Source organism: Anas platyrhynchos, chromosome 1 (assembly GCF_047663525.1).
Source record: "Anas platyrhynchos isolate ZD024472 breed Pekin duck chromosome 1, IASCAAS_PekinDuck_T2T, whole genome shotgun sequence".
NCBI classification, from domain to species: domain Eukaryota; kingdom Metazoa; phylum Chordata; class Aves; order Anseriformes; family Anatidae; genus Anas; species Anas platyrhynchos.
This window is the reverse complement of record NC_092587.1, coordinates 116,402,198-116,417,365: the sequence shown is the minus strand read 5'-3', so window position 1 is coordinate 116,417,365 and position 15,168 is coordinate 116,402,198. Positions and strand designations below refer to the sequence as shown.

Below are 15,168 nucleotides of genomic sequence, written 5' to 3'. Positions count from 1 at the left end.
GCTTCTGGTAGTCCCTCTTCAAATATTCATGAGAATTTTGCAACTAAATCATGGAAGAAACTTGCTGGCACAGCATAGCCAGGGAGTGAGGGTTTTAGTTCAGAAACATTCTCTAAAATTACTGCATATTTAATTAATTTTTTTTTTTTACTGTATGTTCACTCTTTGTCTGCTGACAGGCTTGTTTGATTGTCGGTGCTCTGCTGAATGAATTTTAAACTAGGTATGTACGTGAGATACGGCTTCATGGACTTGGGCTTGAGGATAGCTTTTGCTAAGGCTGGAAGAAATTGGAGCCCTGGAAATTTTGTCTTTTTTCCTTTTCAAAAGACAAGTTCAAAATGGCAGTCTGCATCTGCACTTCATGTACTCCAAGAGAGGCCAGTGAATACTGGGAAGTGTTGGCCCTAGGAAAGGCTGGGGAGGCAGAGCTGTGTGAGCTGCAATTTGCCACCATTTCAGATCTCAGGTGAAAGCACGGGCTGAGCAGACCACTGTGTCCTCTGCAAGAGAGCATTGCAGATGGCCCTGCCCAGGGTATTTGAGTTAATTTGAGGTGGTTGTGATGCCAATCAGTATTTTTCAAAGCAGTGTCTCTAAATCAGATTCTTAGATTCAACTCTGTGCACCGAAATTGGAAAGGGGCATGTTTTGAGCAGTGCTGAGGATGCTCAGTGGGTTTTGCTGGTGGTTTTTCCTTTCAGAAGATAACATCGCTTTTATTTGTTGCCTAAAAAATATTTAGGATTTCAATTTTGGTCCTACTTGTACTTATTTGAAGCTCTTGATCCTCCAGCTGGGCATGAAACACTTCCAGGTATGCTAACAGGACCTTGGAAACCCTTAAACCAAGCAGTAGGGTTGTACACGTAGAAGAGGGGTGGGTACTTACTGCCTCGGCACTTCATTACCATGAATGATTCCTTAGCCCATTCCTTACACGTGTTTAGAGGACTGAGGCCTTTAAACTTAGCACAGCTACACTGCTGTGCACCTAAACGTGCTATTTTCAAAGAAGTGTGCAGATCAGGATCTGAGTTTTTTCCTCAGTAAACGTCTTGGTGCTGTTTTCTTTTCCTGGCTCAGGGTTCATACAGCTTTCCATGTCTGCTTTTGTTTGACGCTGTTGCTGCTGCTATCTGCTGTCGTGATCCAACCTGTGGTTTTGTTCCTCTAAGCTTCTACTCACCTGGCTCAGCAAGGTGCCGTAGGCTGGAAAACATTTAAAACGCAGGCGGTAAGTTATCTCTGTTTGTGTCTTGTTTGCTGGCTCGGTGTAACAAAGGTTCTTTCTGTCAGTACTCGGTGGGAACGAGTGGCCTTGCCAGAGAGGCAGGCGAAGTTTTACAGGTGTTGCTGGAGAGGAGGGCACAACTGCTACAGTGCAGGCACGTACATTGAGCTTATTTTGTGCGTTGGGATTACGAACAGCCACGAGGCTGGGTTTGCATTAGTTGTGCTGCTGTTGCTTGGAGTTATTTGAGCACGTTGACATCTTCGGTGCTTCAGGGTTGCTGAAGGCTGTACTCAAAAGGCCGTAAGGTGCCTCTGCCCTGTGCATGTGCTTAGGCAAGTACTCTCGGAGCTGAAGCAGCTGCCTCTGCCTCTCTCCGTGCAGTGAGGAATCCGGGCAGCTGGTCAACGCTGCTACTTCCCCTGGATCTAATGTACCATAACCAAGTGACTCTTTTCTAGCTTTAGTTTCTAGGGTGTGACCAAGCAGACAAGATTTTTGCCGAAATCAAGCAATCTATCCATAGCAGTCTGAGGTTATATTCGTAAGTTTTGCTAAGAAAAATAACTTTTGGGAAAACCAAGTACCTAACCAAAACTTACGGGGAGAACACGTACCTCATAGGAATAACTAATGAAGTATCCATGCTTCAAGCAGGTTAGACTTGTACTTGAGCAACTAGAGTTATATATTAATCAAACTCATGAAAGTTAACAAAATTAAGGAAATTTTATTGGCAAAAATCAAGTTGAATGTGACCTATGTAATTCAAGAGAAGTGAGCTTCAGTTTAGTTTATCAAAATACTTCAGTTTTCCGGCTGGATCTGGAATTATCTGTGCAAGAAACAAAAAGGGAAGTGTTAGCCTAAAAACAAACCCATGCAAATGCAACAAATTGTGAAACCAGAACAGCACAAGATTTCAAAAGATGATGCCAAGGCCAACCCACAAGCAACACATGGAAGAGTAATTTATCATTTGACCTGATATTAGATTACTGTTCATCTTTAAAGACACCTAACAGCAGCAGCAGAAATATTTAATTAACTGGGGGAAGAAGAGAGTGCAGCCTCCCAAAGGAAGAGTTTTGGCAGATGAGAGCAAATACCTCTATGTCGCTTGCCCCCAGAACAAGGTATTTTAATAAACTAGTATCTGTAATCAAGTGCCTTAGAATTTACTTACAGTTCTTCCCTTGGCCACCACACTCTCATGGCTTCCTCTGGTTTGATCTAATTAAATCAAACACATTTACAAGGCATGGCTACATCTTTGAGAAAGTGGTTCTGAACTACGCTGCTATTTAAGTTATCTGCATCTTTTGCAAAGAGAAGAAAGAGAACTGCCTATGTATTATTTGGTAATCTGTGGTTATGGAGGGCAGAACTTTTCAGTGCCAGAATGTGTCTTTCTATGAGGTCAGCAAGCCCCCTTTCACCTTATGCTCTTAATATCCAGCTTTGTCCACTAAGACAATCTTCTGCTGGCTTTAAAGAGGTGACTCCAATCTTCCTGGAAAATTTTCATATCCAGTAAAGAAACGTTCTTGTTTTTATTACCAATTAAAATGCTCACTACTCTCCTTAGTTAGAGGCTGCTGGGACCTGCTTTTTGTTGAGACAGCCCTGAAACAACAATGCTCAGTCATCACCAGACAATTCAGAAGAAAGCCACATTCTCAAATGAATGACCATGATCTCATCTCAACTAGGCAGCTCAGACCTCTAGTAAAAGCTTCGTTATTCTGCTGAGGCTTGACCCAAGTGCAGAGAAGACAAATGAGTTCATTGGGTGTTTGTCTGAACCTCAGCTCTTCTGCTTGTCTTCACTCATAGGCGAGTACTGAGAGGCAGAAGAGCTCCTGCGCAGCAAAGCAGTGCTCTCTGCTGGAGCTGTGATAGTAGCACACTGTCTCTGTCAGACACGAAAGCAGCCTGTGAGCTTGCATCATTTTTCCTGGGGAGTGCCTAGGATCCACAGTGACTCCACAGAACCAACAATTTGTATGGTCAAATAACTGGAAGCAGGAGCTTCCGACTCCCACTCAAGCTTTAACCATAACGTTGTGAGTCAACTTACTTCATCTTATTGAATGTTGCAAAGAGTTTGGACTTGATTTTAGTGGAAATGATAATTGTATGTTTTCCAAGAATACGTGCATTTAAGTATCAAAAGTGACTTACTGTTTCACTGCCAGGTTTCCAACCAGCAGGGCAAACTGGAAGAAAAAACAAAAAAAGATAGTTTATAAAAATAACACACTTAAATTTTGCACTCAGTAAAGTTATAGACACTTCCCCTTCTGAACTTGAAGTAAAACAGCACCAAGTGCCAGATTTAAGTATCTGCCACTAATAGATACACAGTTTTTGTTACACAAAGGATGGTGTCAGTACCAGTCCGTGACTGATACCCCCTAGCACTTCTGTTAACTGAAAACTGCCCATTTCTGGGTGGATGTCTGTACCTTGGTTTAATTCTTAGGCTGTTTTAGACAAAGCACTGGGAAAATAGCATCTAAAAACGAACACCCATGCTGTCTGGACATGAATGTTTCATGATGAAGTTCAAGGTGACTACACAGAGACCTATCCACCTTTCTCAGTTCAGAGTTCCCAGAAGAGACTGAGTGATTTTATTTGAAGCCCTGTTAAGGAGCAAAGGGATTAAAGCATGCAGTTCACACACAATGTGACTAAATGCTCTGTGACCATCCGTGCAGCTGCATGTCTATTCAGAAGTCTCCTTGTGAGGCTTTAGCCCAATGGGTTCTGTAGTATTACACTGCTTTAAGGCGTGCTATCAGACAAAAAACATACAACAAATACAATTTAGGAACTGTGAAGAACTTTTTCTCCTGTTCTGTGCAAAGAATCCAGTAAAACCTCTAGGGAGGCTCTCAGCATTCATGCAGAAGCTACAAAGTTTTCATGAACAGGTGGAAAAAATGATATCCTGGACAACACACTGCACAGATCAAGATTCTCTAAGACAGCTTTGTATCTAAATAAGAGACTCAATTTCCTTACTCAAGTACACACATCCTAAGTATCAGCATTTAGCTGTTAAAATTCTTTACAGTCAAGCATAACAATGATTTGTACTTTCAGATAAAGGTACTTCTAAATACCAAGTGAAACTGAGTTAAAATGGAGGTTAAGCTGCTGAATCTGTGTATTAATAGTTAAACAAATGTTCTAACTGATGTATTTGTTTAAATGTATTATTTAAAAAAAATCTGTGAAGTTTATCCTATGCCTGAACTGTAGTGGGGGAATACAGCCAGCTGTACTTGAGACAGAGTAATGACAAGTCAGTGAAAGCTTCTTTGTCAGGGGAAAATGATCACGTAGTGCTTGTAAAGAACACAGGAATGGCAGTCTAACACAGCAACACCGTGTTTCTTGATGTGAAGCACTCTCAGTTATTTGTCACAGACCATCAACAAATGATACAGGACAAGGACTGCCTGCATCTCAGTTCTTTGAGGACGTCAGAACATACTGAAATATTTGGCCTGGTTCTTCAGGGCATGGTGTTTTAAGAGCTTTTTGCTTTTGACATGTAACACACAATGCCTCTGTGTTCAGGCTGGGGAATGCTTTATGCTCTGAGTTCGCATAGATGTGAAGCAAAATGAAAATTACTACACTAGAAACAGCCTATGAGGAAACGAGCACCACAGAATCTTGTCGCAGGACAACCAAACTACTTCATTCAGTTCGTAAAGCTAGTCTCTAATGCTCCTGAGTAACTTTCTTCCAAAAGCTACAAAGACAGCTTTCAGGGTAAGTAAAAGTATCTTCAACTTGAAAGAATTTAAAAGAGCACCTTCTCCATGTTTGTCTGTGTACTGGAATGCCTGTACCAAACGGAGAGTTTCATCCACTGATCTCCCAACAGGAAGGTCATTCATGGTGATCTGTCGAAGGATTCTCTTATCATCAATTATGAAAAGGCCTCTGTTGAAAAAAAAAATATTTTTTTTTGTAGGAAACATAACTAATTACATTGTTTTTTCAAACACTTCTATGTCTGCTGGATGGGAGGAATTTGATCCCTGCAAGTCCTATACAATACCCACCTCCTTAGAATACTACTGACCCACTGTTCTCTACCTGGGCTATTAGAGGAGCTGAGGGCAAATTAAAAACAAACAGGTAGTTTCATGCAGAATGTAAAACTAAACTTTGGCAGGCTCTGCCAGGGGATGTTGCAGATGCTATGGTGTCAGGCAGTTCCCAAAAGGAATTGATCAAGTTTACAAAATACACAATTTTTAGAGCTGTTAGTTACCAGCAGTCTTGGCTCCAGTCTTGACTTGGGAAGTCCCTGAATAACAGCAATTCTGGGGAATTCTCACTGCATGCTTGCCTTGCCCTTGCATCTGCTGATGCCTGTTGTTACATTGGGTTATCAAATATGCCCCCTGTTTTGATTCATTACAGCTTTTTTTTTTTTTTTTTTTTTTTTTTGTGTGTGTGTTTTCTTGAGTACTTATTTTGTTTCTGGGCAAGAATTCTCAAGTCAAAACCGCTCTTGCTTTGCGACAGTACCACATTCTGGTGCTGCATAGCTCATCAACAAAGTAGTATGCCTGCATCTGTGGGGGGTTACTATGACCCCAATCAGACTGCTGAGTCCTCCTATTTTTCAAGAATTAAAGGAAGACTTCATATGAAAGTTCCTTAACACAAATTACTTTCTTTGTATGAGGATACAGATAACTAGCATGATGTATTATTGTGACATTTAAACTGTGTAAATGGGAAGGTAAGCTCTTTTGTATGTATATGCTGCAAGTTAGTGGCAGGCTTGCCAATATACCATAAAGAGGAGCTTGAAGTGCTCACAGTGCAAGATCACGGGATGTGCTATTGCACACACCCACAAAAACCACTTTGATATTAATATATATCGCTCAATGGAGAGCATTAAAGAGAAATTCCAAAAGCATCTTTAGATATGAAACAGTAAGTGCTACCCCAAAGCAACACGAAATGTAACCAAGTGAAATACCTAAGGGTATGCCCTTGGTCTTCCAGATATACACCATAATCCTTTGAAATCTGGTGTGTCAAATCTGAAAGAAGGGGAATCTTCATAGGTCCAAGTCCTCCTTGTTTTCTCGGAGTATTAATCCTTTGAAAGAAATGAGATACAGATGTATTCTTCATAAAGACTTATGTTCTCTACACTAAATTAAGTAAAAAACAGAACAGTACAGACAGAAGGATTTTGTGCAAGTAACAATTCTCGTTTTTGCTCTGCACACAAGGAAGATGAATGCTATCTATGGTTCAGTAGATCTTCTGCAGTATTTGGCCATATCTACTAATAAAGGCCTCTTTCTACTCAACCGTATTTGCTTTACACCAGTGTAGTCCAACATACTAATGGATTTGGAGAATGCAACTCACCTTTACAGAGACTGGAATCCTTATCTCTTTTTTTGTATTTGACATATTTTGGAGTGGAACATGACATATTTTGAGGAATGCATATTAAACAGGCTTCAAAGATAGAGGTACTTTTCACACACTAGAGTTAACAGAGGACACAGTTCCTCAGCTCAGATGAACCCACGAATAATTTTTAGTAAAAGACAAGCGTAAGATACATACCATGCTAAGTGAGTGAACTTTGAGTCCACAGAACATGCTACTACTTCGGTATTTATTGCTCTGAATTCTTCAATTCTGTCACTGAAGGCGATTATCTCAGTAGGACATACAAATGTACTAGATAATATAAAAGAAAATACAGTCAAAATTTCATGATCATCTAGTAGGTTCTCAGCTTAACTAATAAGTTGCTTTTTCAAAGCAGTTAATTTTTTTTAACTAAAAAAAAAAAAAAAGAGCAGTGTATTTATCAGAAATATTTCAGCCTTTATTTATCTTTTTAATGTTTCTTCAATTATTTACCAAAACGCTGCCTGACAAGTTTTCCAGTCTGATTCTAGCTTTGATACAGTGTATTACTGAATATTAGAAACCTACAGTCAGTCCGTTTGCAATCTGGATAATAAGTGTTCTTATAGTTACTTTCATTTAGACTTCATGAATATTAAGGGGCTGAATTTAAGCACAACATGCCAAGTTTTTTCAGAGGAATATATTGGTAACTTCTTGTTACAGCATACATCTGCAGATATTGTCTATTTTGATTTGAAATTTTTCCACTACAGAAGAAATGAAGTGGTAAAAAATCACAATTTCTAGGGCTTTGAAACTAAGGGCCAAGAGGCAAGTTACTCCTCTATATAAAAGCAAGCTAGGTACGCATCTTTGTCACTATACAGCTTCCTTTTTTCATTTTGTGGGAAAGAACGGGATTGTTTCGCAGAAAGTAGAAATGTTTTCACTCAGCCAGTGGACTTACTGCATTCCAAATAAAGGGGAGTAATGTTAAATGTTATTAGGATGTTATGGGATGAACTTAAAGGGAAAACACTATCTCTTAACATCCTAGATGTAATCTGGAAAATACCGATGGGATGCTCTCCTTTGTTTGCAGCAGCGACTTACAGCACAGTGTGAAACATAGAGGTTGCCTGCTGGGTACTACAGACTGCAGGTTTTTTCTATACGGAGACACAAAACAGTGGACACACTAGTATGACAAATATCGTGTTGTAGTTTTACCAACGCACGATGAAAATACAAACGCAAATAATGCATTTTCTTCTATCACTCCCTTCTTCTTTTCCAAATCCTTTCCGAACAGAAAAGACCTCCCCCCAAAAAAAAGAGAAAAAGGAATGAATTAGTGGTCTACTGTAGGTGCACCTGATTTGTCCACTCAGGTCATACTTACAAGTCAAGAGGATAGAAGAAGAACACAAGATATTTTCCTTCATAATCGGTTAACTTCAGCTCTTTAAACTCTCCATTAATGACTGCTGTTCCTTCCCAGTACGGTGCTGGCTTGGAGACTGGAATACAAAGAACATTCAAATTACAGTCAGAGTACAAAGCACATGTTCAAACAAAGCTGCTTATTAGCCAGCTCATGCACAAGGACGACTGTTCTTTCCTTTGCTTGAATAACAACCTACTGCACACAATTACAGAAACAAACTTACTTTAGAAAGTTCAAAGCTGACAGAGGTTACAGAATGATGAAGACCTGTACATTTAAGTATGCAGGGAAAGCAATTAATTGGACTTACTTGTGCTATATATGAGCCTTCTGAATCACACAATTGCATAACCAAGGCCACACAAACATTATCTCTGCATATTTAACAAACCACATGTTCACTAGCAGCTCATGACAGAACATCTGTCAGACTAAAGGAGAAACTCTTTTAGATTTCAGGAAACTACATTATTTTTGTCTGAATAACTGCTGTGAAACAGAAGCATAAGATGGTCTAAATTCATATTGTTACTCTTTAGAGTAATACTCTTTAGCCATGAAAAACTACTTGCAATTCAAGTCCACATGAAAATACATGCTACAACATGTTTAGAAGCAAATGCCTGAAAATGCAGTATATGTTAAACTACAACTCCTAAGCAAATTGTGTCTTGAAGATGGCTGTATTAAAAGAAATCAAGTTAAAACCGATGAAAGGTATTTACTATTCTTACTGAAAGGGATTAACCTTGAATTTTAAAGTATTAGAAATTATTCTGATAGGTATTATTTTCAATGTGAATTCTGAGACAAATGTAGGGTACGCTGGAGATATAAGGTCCAACCCAACTGATTTGAGTATACTTGTGATGTCAAGGACATTGACATGCAGCCCCAGGAAACTATTTTGCTGTTGAGAAAAATATACAGAATCTTAATTATTATCTAGATGATGACTACATTGTTAGTCGTTTTTTCTCAGGCAACCCACAGCTGCAAAATATAGTTAGAGGGTATATACAATAAAGATCGCAAAAAAAATACCCCAAAACATCAGACGCAGCCATGCCTGTAAGTGGTAACAGTCTTTGTAGGTTTCACTTTGTATAACCTACAAGGGATACAGTAATGCAAGTACAGAAAATCAGTAGCCATGACTGATAATTTCAGTTTACTTTGAATTTTTTTTTAAGAAATGTTCTTCCTTTTGACTCTTCTGTAGAATTCTTTCTATCATATACCAAGCTCAGGACTTCTCTCCAATGCCTTTTTATTGAGTCTTTGTAGGTAAGGGACAATTTTCAAGTGAAAGCTGGTATTGATATCTGAGTTATTTAGAGCTTTTCAGAAGTGTTTCAAGTATGTCGTTCTTTCAAAAAAAAAAAAAAAAAACAGCCACCCCAATCATATCACGTTGTAGGATATGAGTGAAGGTCAGCTAACCTTCAGATATGGAAGAAGGCAGCAGGGAAACTAAACGTGCTGTATTTTGAGATTTTTTTTTTTTAATTAAATACTTTTTTTTTCTTTAAAAACATTTGTCTGGGATACTGTAATAACTTGTATTACAAAGGGAGGGGAAAACCAATGTCGGTTACACAGATCTCGACTGCTTTTTCTCATTGCATCTCTTAGCAAACATTCAAAATGGAAGTTACGTCCTGGCTTGGTGCAGGGAAAGGCCTTAAAACCTTACAGCTGTTGGGCATCTCTCCCCTCCCTGCTCCACACAACTGGCCTCTCCACGGGCAGAGGTGCCCCTGCACATTATTACACTGCACCTCCAGCAAAGCTGCTTGCACCTGCACCTGCCACAGAGCAATTAACCCGTGTAGGCACAGAAGCGATGAACCAAACCCAGTGATGGCTGTGAGCTGTCCTGCTGTCTAATTAGCAGCAATTTTGCTGTTGTGGGGAGGTGTGACCCGCCTGCCCCCTGCGTGTGCCCTCACGGCGCTGCCATGTGCAGGCGGTGCAGCACAGCGTCTCCCTGAGGCACAGCGTGCCTGAGGCGACCTTTCGCTACTTCGCCTCGCTTCATAACACGCCTCCCTTAACCCACCGACCCCTCCGTGAAGGCAGGCCTCGGGGACGACCCGTTAAGCGCCACATCAGCCCTCCCCGTGCCACGACAGAGCCGCGGGGCGGGACACAAAATGCTCCCGGCGGGACCCCGGGCACGGGGCGCCCCGCCCCGGGCGCTCAGCCTGACGTGGCGGCCCCGCCGCCCCCCACAGCCGCTATCGGCTCCGTGCACCCCCTTTTCCTCCTCCTCCTCCTCCCGCCGGCCCCGCACCTACTCTTGGCCTGGCTGAGGTGCAGCGAGTGGTCGGTGACGGGCAGGCGCGCCGCCTCCCCGGGGTAGACCTGTCCTCCGGCGTAGTAGTGGCACTGCTCGTCCCCGCGCTGCCGAGCCGCCCGCGGGTCCTCCGCCTCCGCGGCCGCGCCGCACACCGCCAGCACCGCCAGCACGGCCACCAGCAGGGCGCTGCCCCCTGTCCCCGTCCCCGTCCCTGTCCTCGTCCCCGCCCGCAGCCCCCGCCGCCCGGCCTCCATGGCCCGCCGAGCCGCTGCACGTCCCCGCCGAGGGGCGGCGGCGGGGAGGAGCCTGGCCCCCGGCCTCGCCTCACGGCGGCTGCGCCGGCATCGTGGGGGGCGGGAAGGGGTCGGTGCTGTGCCTCTCCTGAGGGAAAGAATAAAGGAAAATGCGAAAAAAGAGTGTGTGTGTAGTCCCGTGCGTGGTTGCAGGGGGGGACTGCAGCAAGCTTTCTCCCATCTCTTATCTCGTATCTGCGGCAGTGTGGGTTCTGTGGGCATTTCGTCATCCGTGGTTATATCCATCCATCTACACTGACCCGAGCTTTTTTTCTACCCTATCAGATGAACTAAACGCGTGCGAACATACGGCGTTAGGTCTAGGATCTCGAACAGCTGCCATATAGGCATCAATTCGTGAACGAGCCCCATGTCACGCAGGTGCCGGCTGCATGAAGAACGGGGTTAAACACAACCGAGGCCCACAACGTGCCTCTTAAGGCCAGTTTGTTTGCCTCATGGGAGACCCTTTTGCTCAGTGCCGAGTAAAATGCGGTTCATATAACAGAGTAGCTGCATATGTCACATGTAAGCACACCTCGAGGGTAATTCAGCAGGGAGCAAAAAAATCGAGGACCGTAAGTAAACTGTGACAAGCTGTAGGTAAGGTTTTGCAGCACAGCATCTGGCTGAACAGGGCTTTGCCAGGTACATCTATTCACGACGGTTCAGGTCTGAGAGTTAAATTGTAACCAGCATCCATGAAAGTGAAGATGAGAGAAGCTGAAGGCATGCCTCATCCAAAGTGGGGGTGCCATCAATCTTTTGCACTTGGAGCTCTGTGGATGCCATCCTCTGGAGAAACCAGCAGTTCAGGCTTTGACAGAGGAACATCTGCATCACCTCCGATCTCTGCAGGTGATCTGTGTTAGATGTACTTTCAGGATGGTGCAGTACCTGTGCCAGAACAGGCAGTACCATTTTTTGCTTTTAAAAACGATACAGAACATATCGGGATGTAACTTTCTGGGACATTAAAGTGTAGAGCTAAAACAAAATGCTGAGGAATGTTTTCAAACAATACAGGCCTCTGTAAAGGAAGGAATTAGCAATGCACCTGTCATAACATATTTTGTCTTGAACACATCTTACTATTTTTCTGGCTTTACTACAACAGAAACCACACTTTGAAAAGATAGTTCATAAAAATAATTTCAAGGAAGTGGGAGAAACATGACTCTACAGGCATGCTTGCACTTCTTGACGTGTTTCCTTATCCCAAAGTTCATACTCCTCTCCAGGAGTTTGTTTTCTTTCCACATCTTAGCATGTTTGCCTTTCAGTTCCATTCTTTGTTCTACAGGTTAGGGATCATGCAAATAAAATGACATTCACACTGATGTTGTCACAGGAATAATCAGACTCAGGCATATTTGCCCAGCTCGAGAGACTGAAGGTTACCAAGGATGAGCCAAAGAAGCTTCTGGAACAACCTTCTGACAGGTATAGAAGCGAAATGCCTACACAGATGTAGGGCTTGATCAGTATGCATGAGCAAATTATAAGAAGTTGTATTAAATGTCTACCTGCAGGGGAACTGGAATTGATGGCACATGAAGTCCTCTTGTCTTGTTTTTTCACAGTGAGTTGATAGTGGCCAGTCTCTGATTATACTTTGAAATATGTTGGAAGCAGGATAAAGTCTGATCTTCAGTTAAATGCTGCCATTTAAGTTTGTCTTTCCTCCTCAGGGACAAGTCATTAAAGGGAAGATGGGCAAAACCCATTGGCGTGTGCAAAGTGTTATGCGCTCTGGGCCTGGTGGATAAAAGTGCTTGACGAGTCCTTGCACTCCCACTGATTTCGGGTTCAGTTGACCTTATGGTTAAAGTTGATAAAATGTGGTGAGAGAGTACTGCCTTACATGATCCATCTCTACTACTACTGAATTTAATACCAAACTTTCCTAAACCTCACTGCTTGTAAGGAAAGTGACAGTCATGGCCTTCATGCATGCACAGAGAAAATTATTGTGGTTGTCCTGCTCTTCTCTTTTTTCTGGTGTTTTGAGCCGTAAGAAAGAGTAATGATTTGAAGAGTAGTCATACTGTAAAGTTGAAAAAAAAAAAAAAGAAGAGAGGTTGAGAGGTATGCATTTCTCATAATGTTAACATCCTGCAGATCTTCCAAAATACGAATAAATGAAGGAGAAAACCAATAAAATCAATGCAGCAACACAGAAAAGAATCAGGCCACTTTTGAGGGAAGGAAGTGCTGAAGGACAATGGGTTTTATCTGCAGAATATAATGTTAAATAGCTCTAATTTGAAGTTCATATGTGATTATGTGTGTGTAGGCATTAAAAAGAATTCAAAAGAGCAGCAAGAAAGACTTTCTGGCTTCTGCTGCACTATCAAGATTTCTGGACATAATAAAAAATGAAAAATGTTGTAGATGGAATCCACAATGAAATGCAAATATATATCAATCTTCAGTGTGCAAATGGAGAACACAAGCACCATTCTTTCTTTGTCCAGTGATGAAATACTTAAACCAAAGACTGATTTTTGTGCTTAAATTGATGGAATTAAGTTATGCTGTTAATATGAAGTAAGAGAAATACTCTGCTACATTCATCACTGTGCTGAACATCATCCATTTGTACAGCTCTTCTGAAGTTGGTAGGGTTTACCATGTCCAGAGTGAAAGCCTATAAATCCTTCCTTTCCTTAGCTGCATTAAAGGCTGTGTTATTGCAAGCCATGCCATATTCAACCCCTCAGGTATGATTCAATTTGGGCAAGTGCTTGTTTGTGGCAGGGTGTCATTGCCACCATGGCATTTAAGTTACAGAAGCAGGGAGTGATTTAGGATACTGACATAGCTTAAAAATGGTTATACAGGTTCTGTCTGTACATTTAAATGACCTAATATAAGAATATCTTGGAAAAATTAGCATAGCATGCTGTAGCAAGATGCCTGTCACCATTTCCTGGAACAGATGCCACAGATGTTCAGTATTGTGCTGGTGAAACTCACAGCTGGTTTTATTCTCCTCATGGTTTATAAGGACATTTTAACAAATATATTGTATTGCTTGTCATGGATGACAGAAACTCTAGAGCATAGAAGACTTTGTTGGAGAAAGGATGGTGGAAAACATCTGTGCAATAAGTGTTACTGGATTAGAATGACCACAATTAATACTACCAATTAGAGAAGACTTTTCCTTGTTGGCTCTTGTAAAGGCTAGACTAGTGGGGCTAGCTGTGTGTCTGCTGACTGCTGAGGGTCCCTGAGGATCGTTGAGGGTCCCTGAGGATCCTGTCAGGCTGGTGGTGGTGTTTGTCTCTATGGGAGGTTCATTCTGACTTCCAGCTGCAGCTAATACTGTCACTGCTGAAGCAATACGCTGGTTAAATATGAACTGAAGCTTCGTGAAGTCCACCATTAGGTAGTGTAGAGGTGTAACAGGTATACTCACACCTGTAGCTTACCTTTGGGGCATATGCCAGTGTTTGGGGATGAAGTGATATTTTTCCTCCGCAAACACACCACCCACAGGAAAGTTGCGTTTAACTTCTTTCCCTTTCTCCTCCTTGTGAGTGGACTGAGGCCAGCTCTGTTTCCTCACGGTATCAATGTCAGACACCCTGCGGGGTTCCTGTGATAGTAACAGGACTGAACATGTCATTAATGTGTTTGACTGAGCATGACAAAACAGAGCGCTCAACTTGATGCTTCTAGTCATGGTGAGATGTGGGAATACAGTTGCTAAAGCACCATCCGGTCAAACCTTTCTTTTGCCTGTGTAAGTGATGACAGAATCTACAGAGTGGTGAAAACAAACAAGTTCTGCAAAGCTGTCTCCTTGACCTCATAAATAATGCCATCCCCGCAGAGCCCTATCAGTTCTCCTTTGGCTGTCACCTGGAGGTGGGTAAACGTGTTTACTTTGTATTTCTATTCTCACTGCATTAAAAAACAATTACTAAAAGAAAGTGCTCAAAATTTCTCTGGTCATTACTGTAATTTTTGGACAGTTGTACCAAACAGTGAGGACAGAGAAAAACAGCACTGAACAGGATCTGCTAGGCGTATGCCATCCTCTAAAAGTTGTTGGTCTACCCAGGAGAGTTGAGGTACCACACCTGAACAGAAATGCTGAACATCAAGACCTGCCCCAAGCCATCACAGCTGGGAGCCTGTGAGCAAAACCAGCCCAACTAACTTTGTGCAGTGCTGCTGACCAGGGAGACTTTGACCCATAGAGTGATAACCCCAGCTGTGTCAAGTTCAGTGAACCCTGCCAGCGTTGTTTGTATTGGTTTGTAGGGATCTACCCTTGGGGTCCTGACTTTGGTTCTGCCTCCTGAGGTCTGCGCTTAGGTTAGCTCATTCTTGCCCAAGCCCCTAGCTCAGTCTGCCTCCGGAAAAATGGGGAAAATTTGGCTCCTCAGTTCAGACAAGAAGACAAGAAGTGTTCCAGCCCTCACAGGGGCTTGCCAAAGCAGCCTTATGGATGGAAAGACAC

The 15,168-nt window shown here is 42.3% G+C and overlaps 1 protein-coding gene across 2 annotated transcripts; it reads right to left on the bottom strand.

Moving 5' to 3' along the window:
- Window positions 1-1,944: 1,944 nt before the first annotated feature.
- Window positions 1,945-10,696, bottom strand: PRDX4 (peroxiredoxin 4). 2 transcript variants are annotated; one of them, XM_027449062.3, is made up of 8 exons: window positions 10,400-10,696; window positions 8,055-8,172; window positions 6,860-6,976; window positions 6,255-6,377; window positions 5,067-5,197; window positions 3,419-3,453; window positions 2,421-2,467; window positions 1,945-2,069 (listed from the first exon to the last, which is right to left on the bottom strand). In XM_027449062.3, exons 1-8 carry the CDS (start codon window positions 10,653-10,655, stop codon window positions 2,066-2,068), a joined length of 831 nt encoding a protein of 276 aa, XP_027304863.2. In that variant the 5' UTR covers window positions 10,656-10,696; the 3' UTR covers window positions 1,945-2,065. The 2 variants fall into 2 exon arrangements, with proteins under 2 accessions (XP_027304863.2, XP_027304862.2); XM_027449061.3 differs by lacking the exon at window positions 2,421-2,467 and having other exon boundaries at window positions 10,400-10,695.
- Between the last annotated feature and the right edge of the window lie 4,472 nt (window positions 10,697-15,168).

What these genes read in the sequence shown, in the direction of transcription:
- PRDX4 (XM_027449062.3), bottom strand. Translation starts at nt 10,655, where the DNA reads ATGGAGGCCGGGCGGCGGGGGCTGCGGGCGGGGACGAGGACAGGGACG. An exon ending in GCACCTCAGCCAGGCCAAGA is followed by an intron (nt 8,173 to 10,399) that starts GTAGGTGCGGGG and finishes TTTGTATTCCAG; the next exon opens with TCTCCAAGCCAGCACCGTAC. An exon ending in GGAAACCTGGCAGTGAAACA is followed by an intron (nt 2,468 to 3,418) that starts GTAAGTCACTTT and finishes TGATTTAATTAG; the next exon opens with ATCAAACCAGAGGAAGCCAT.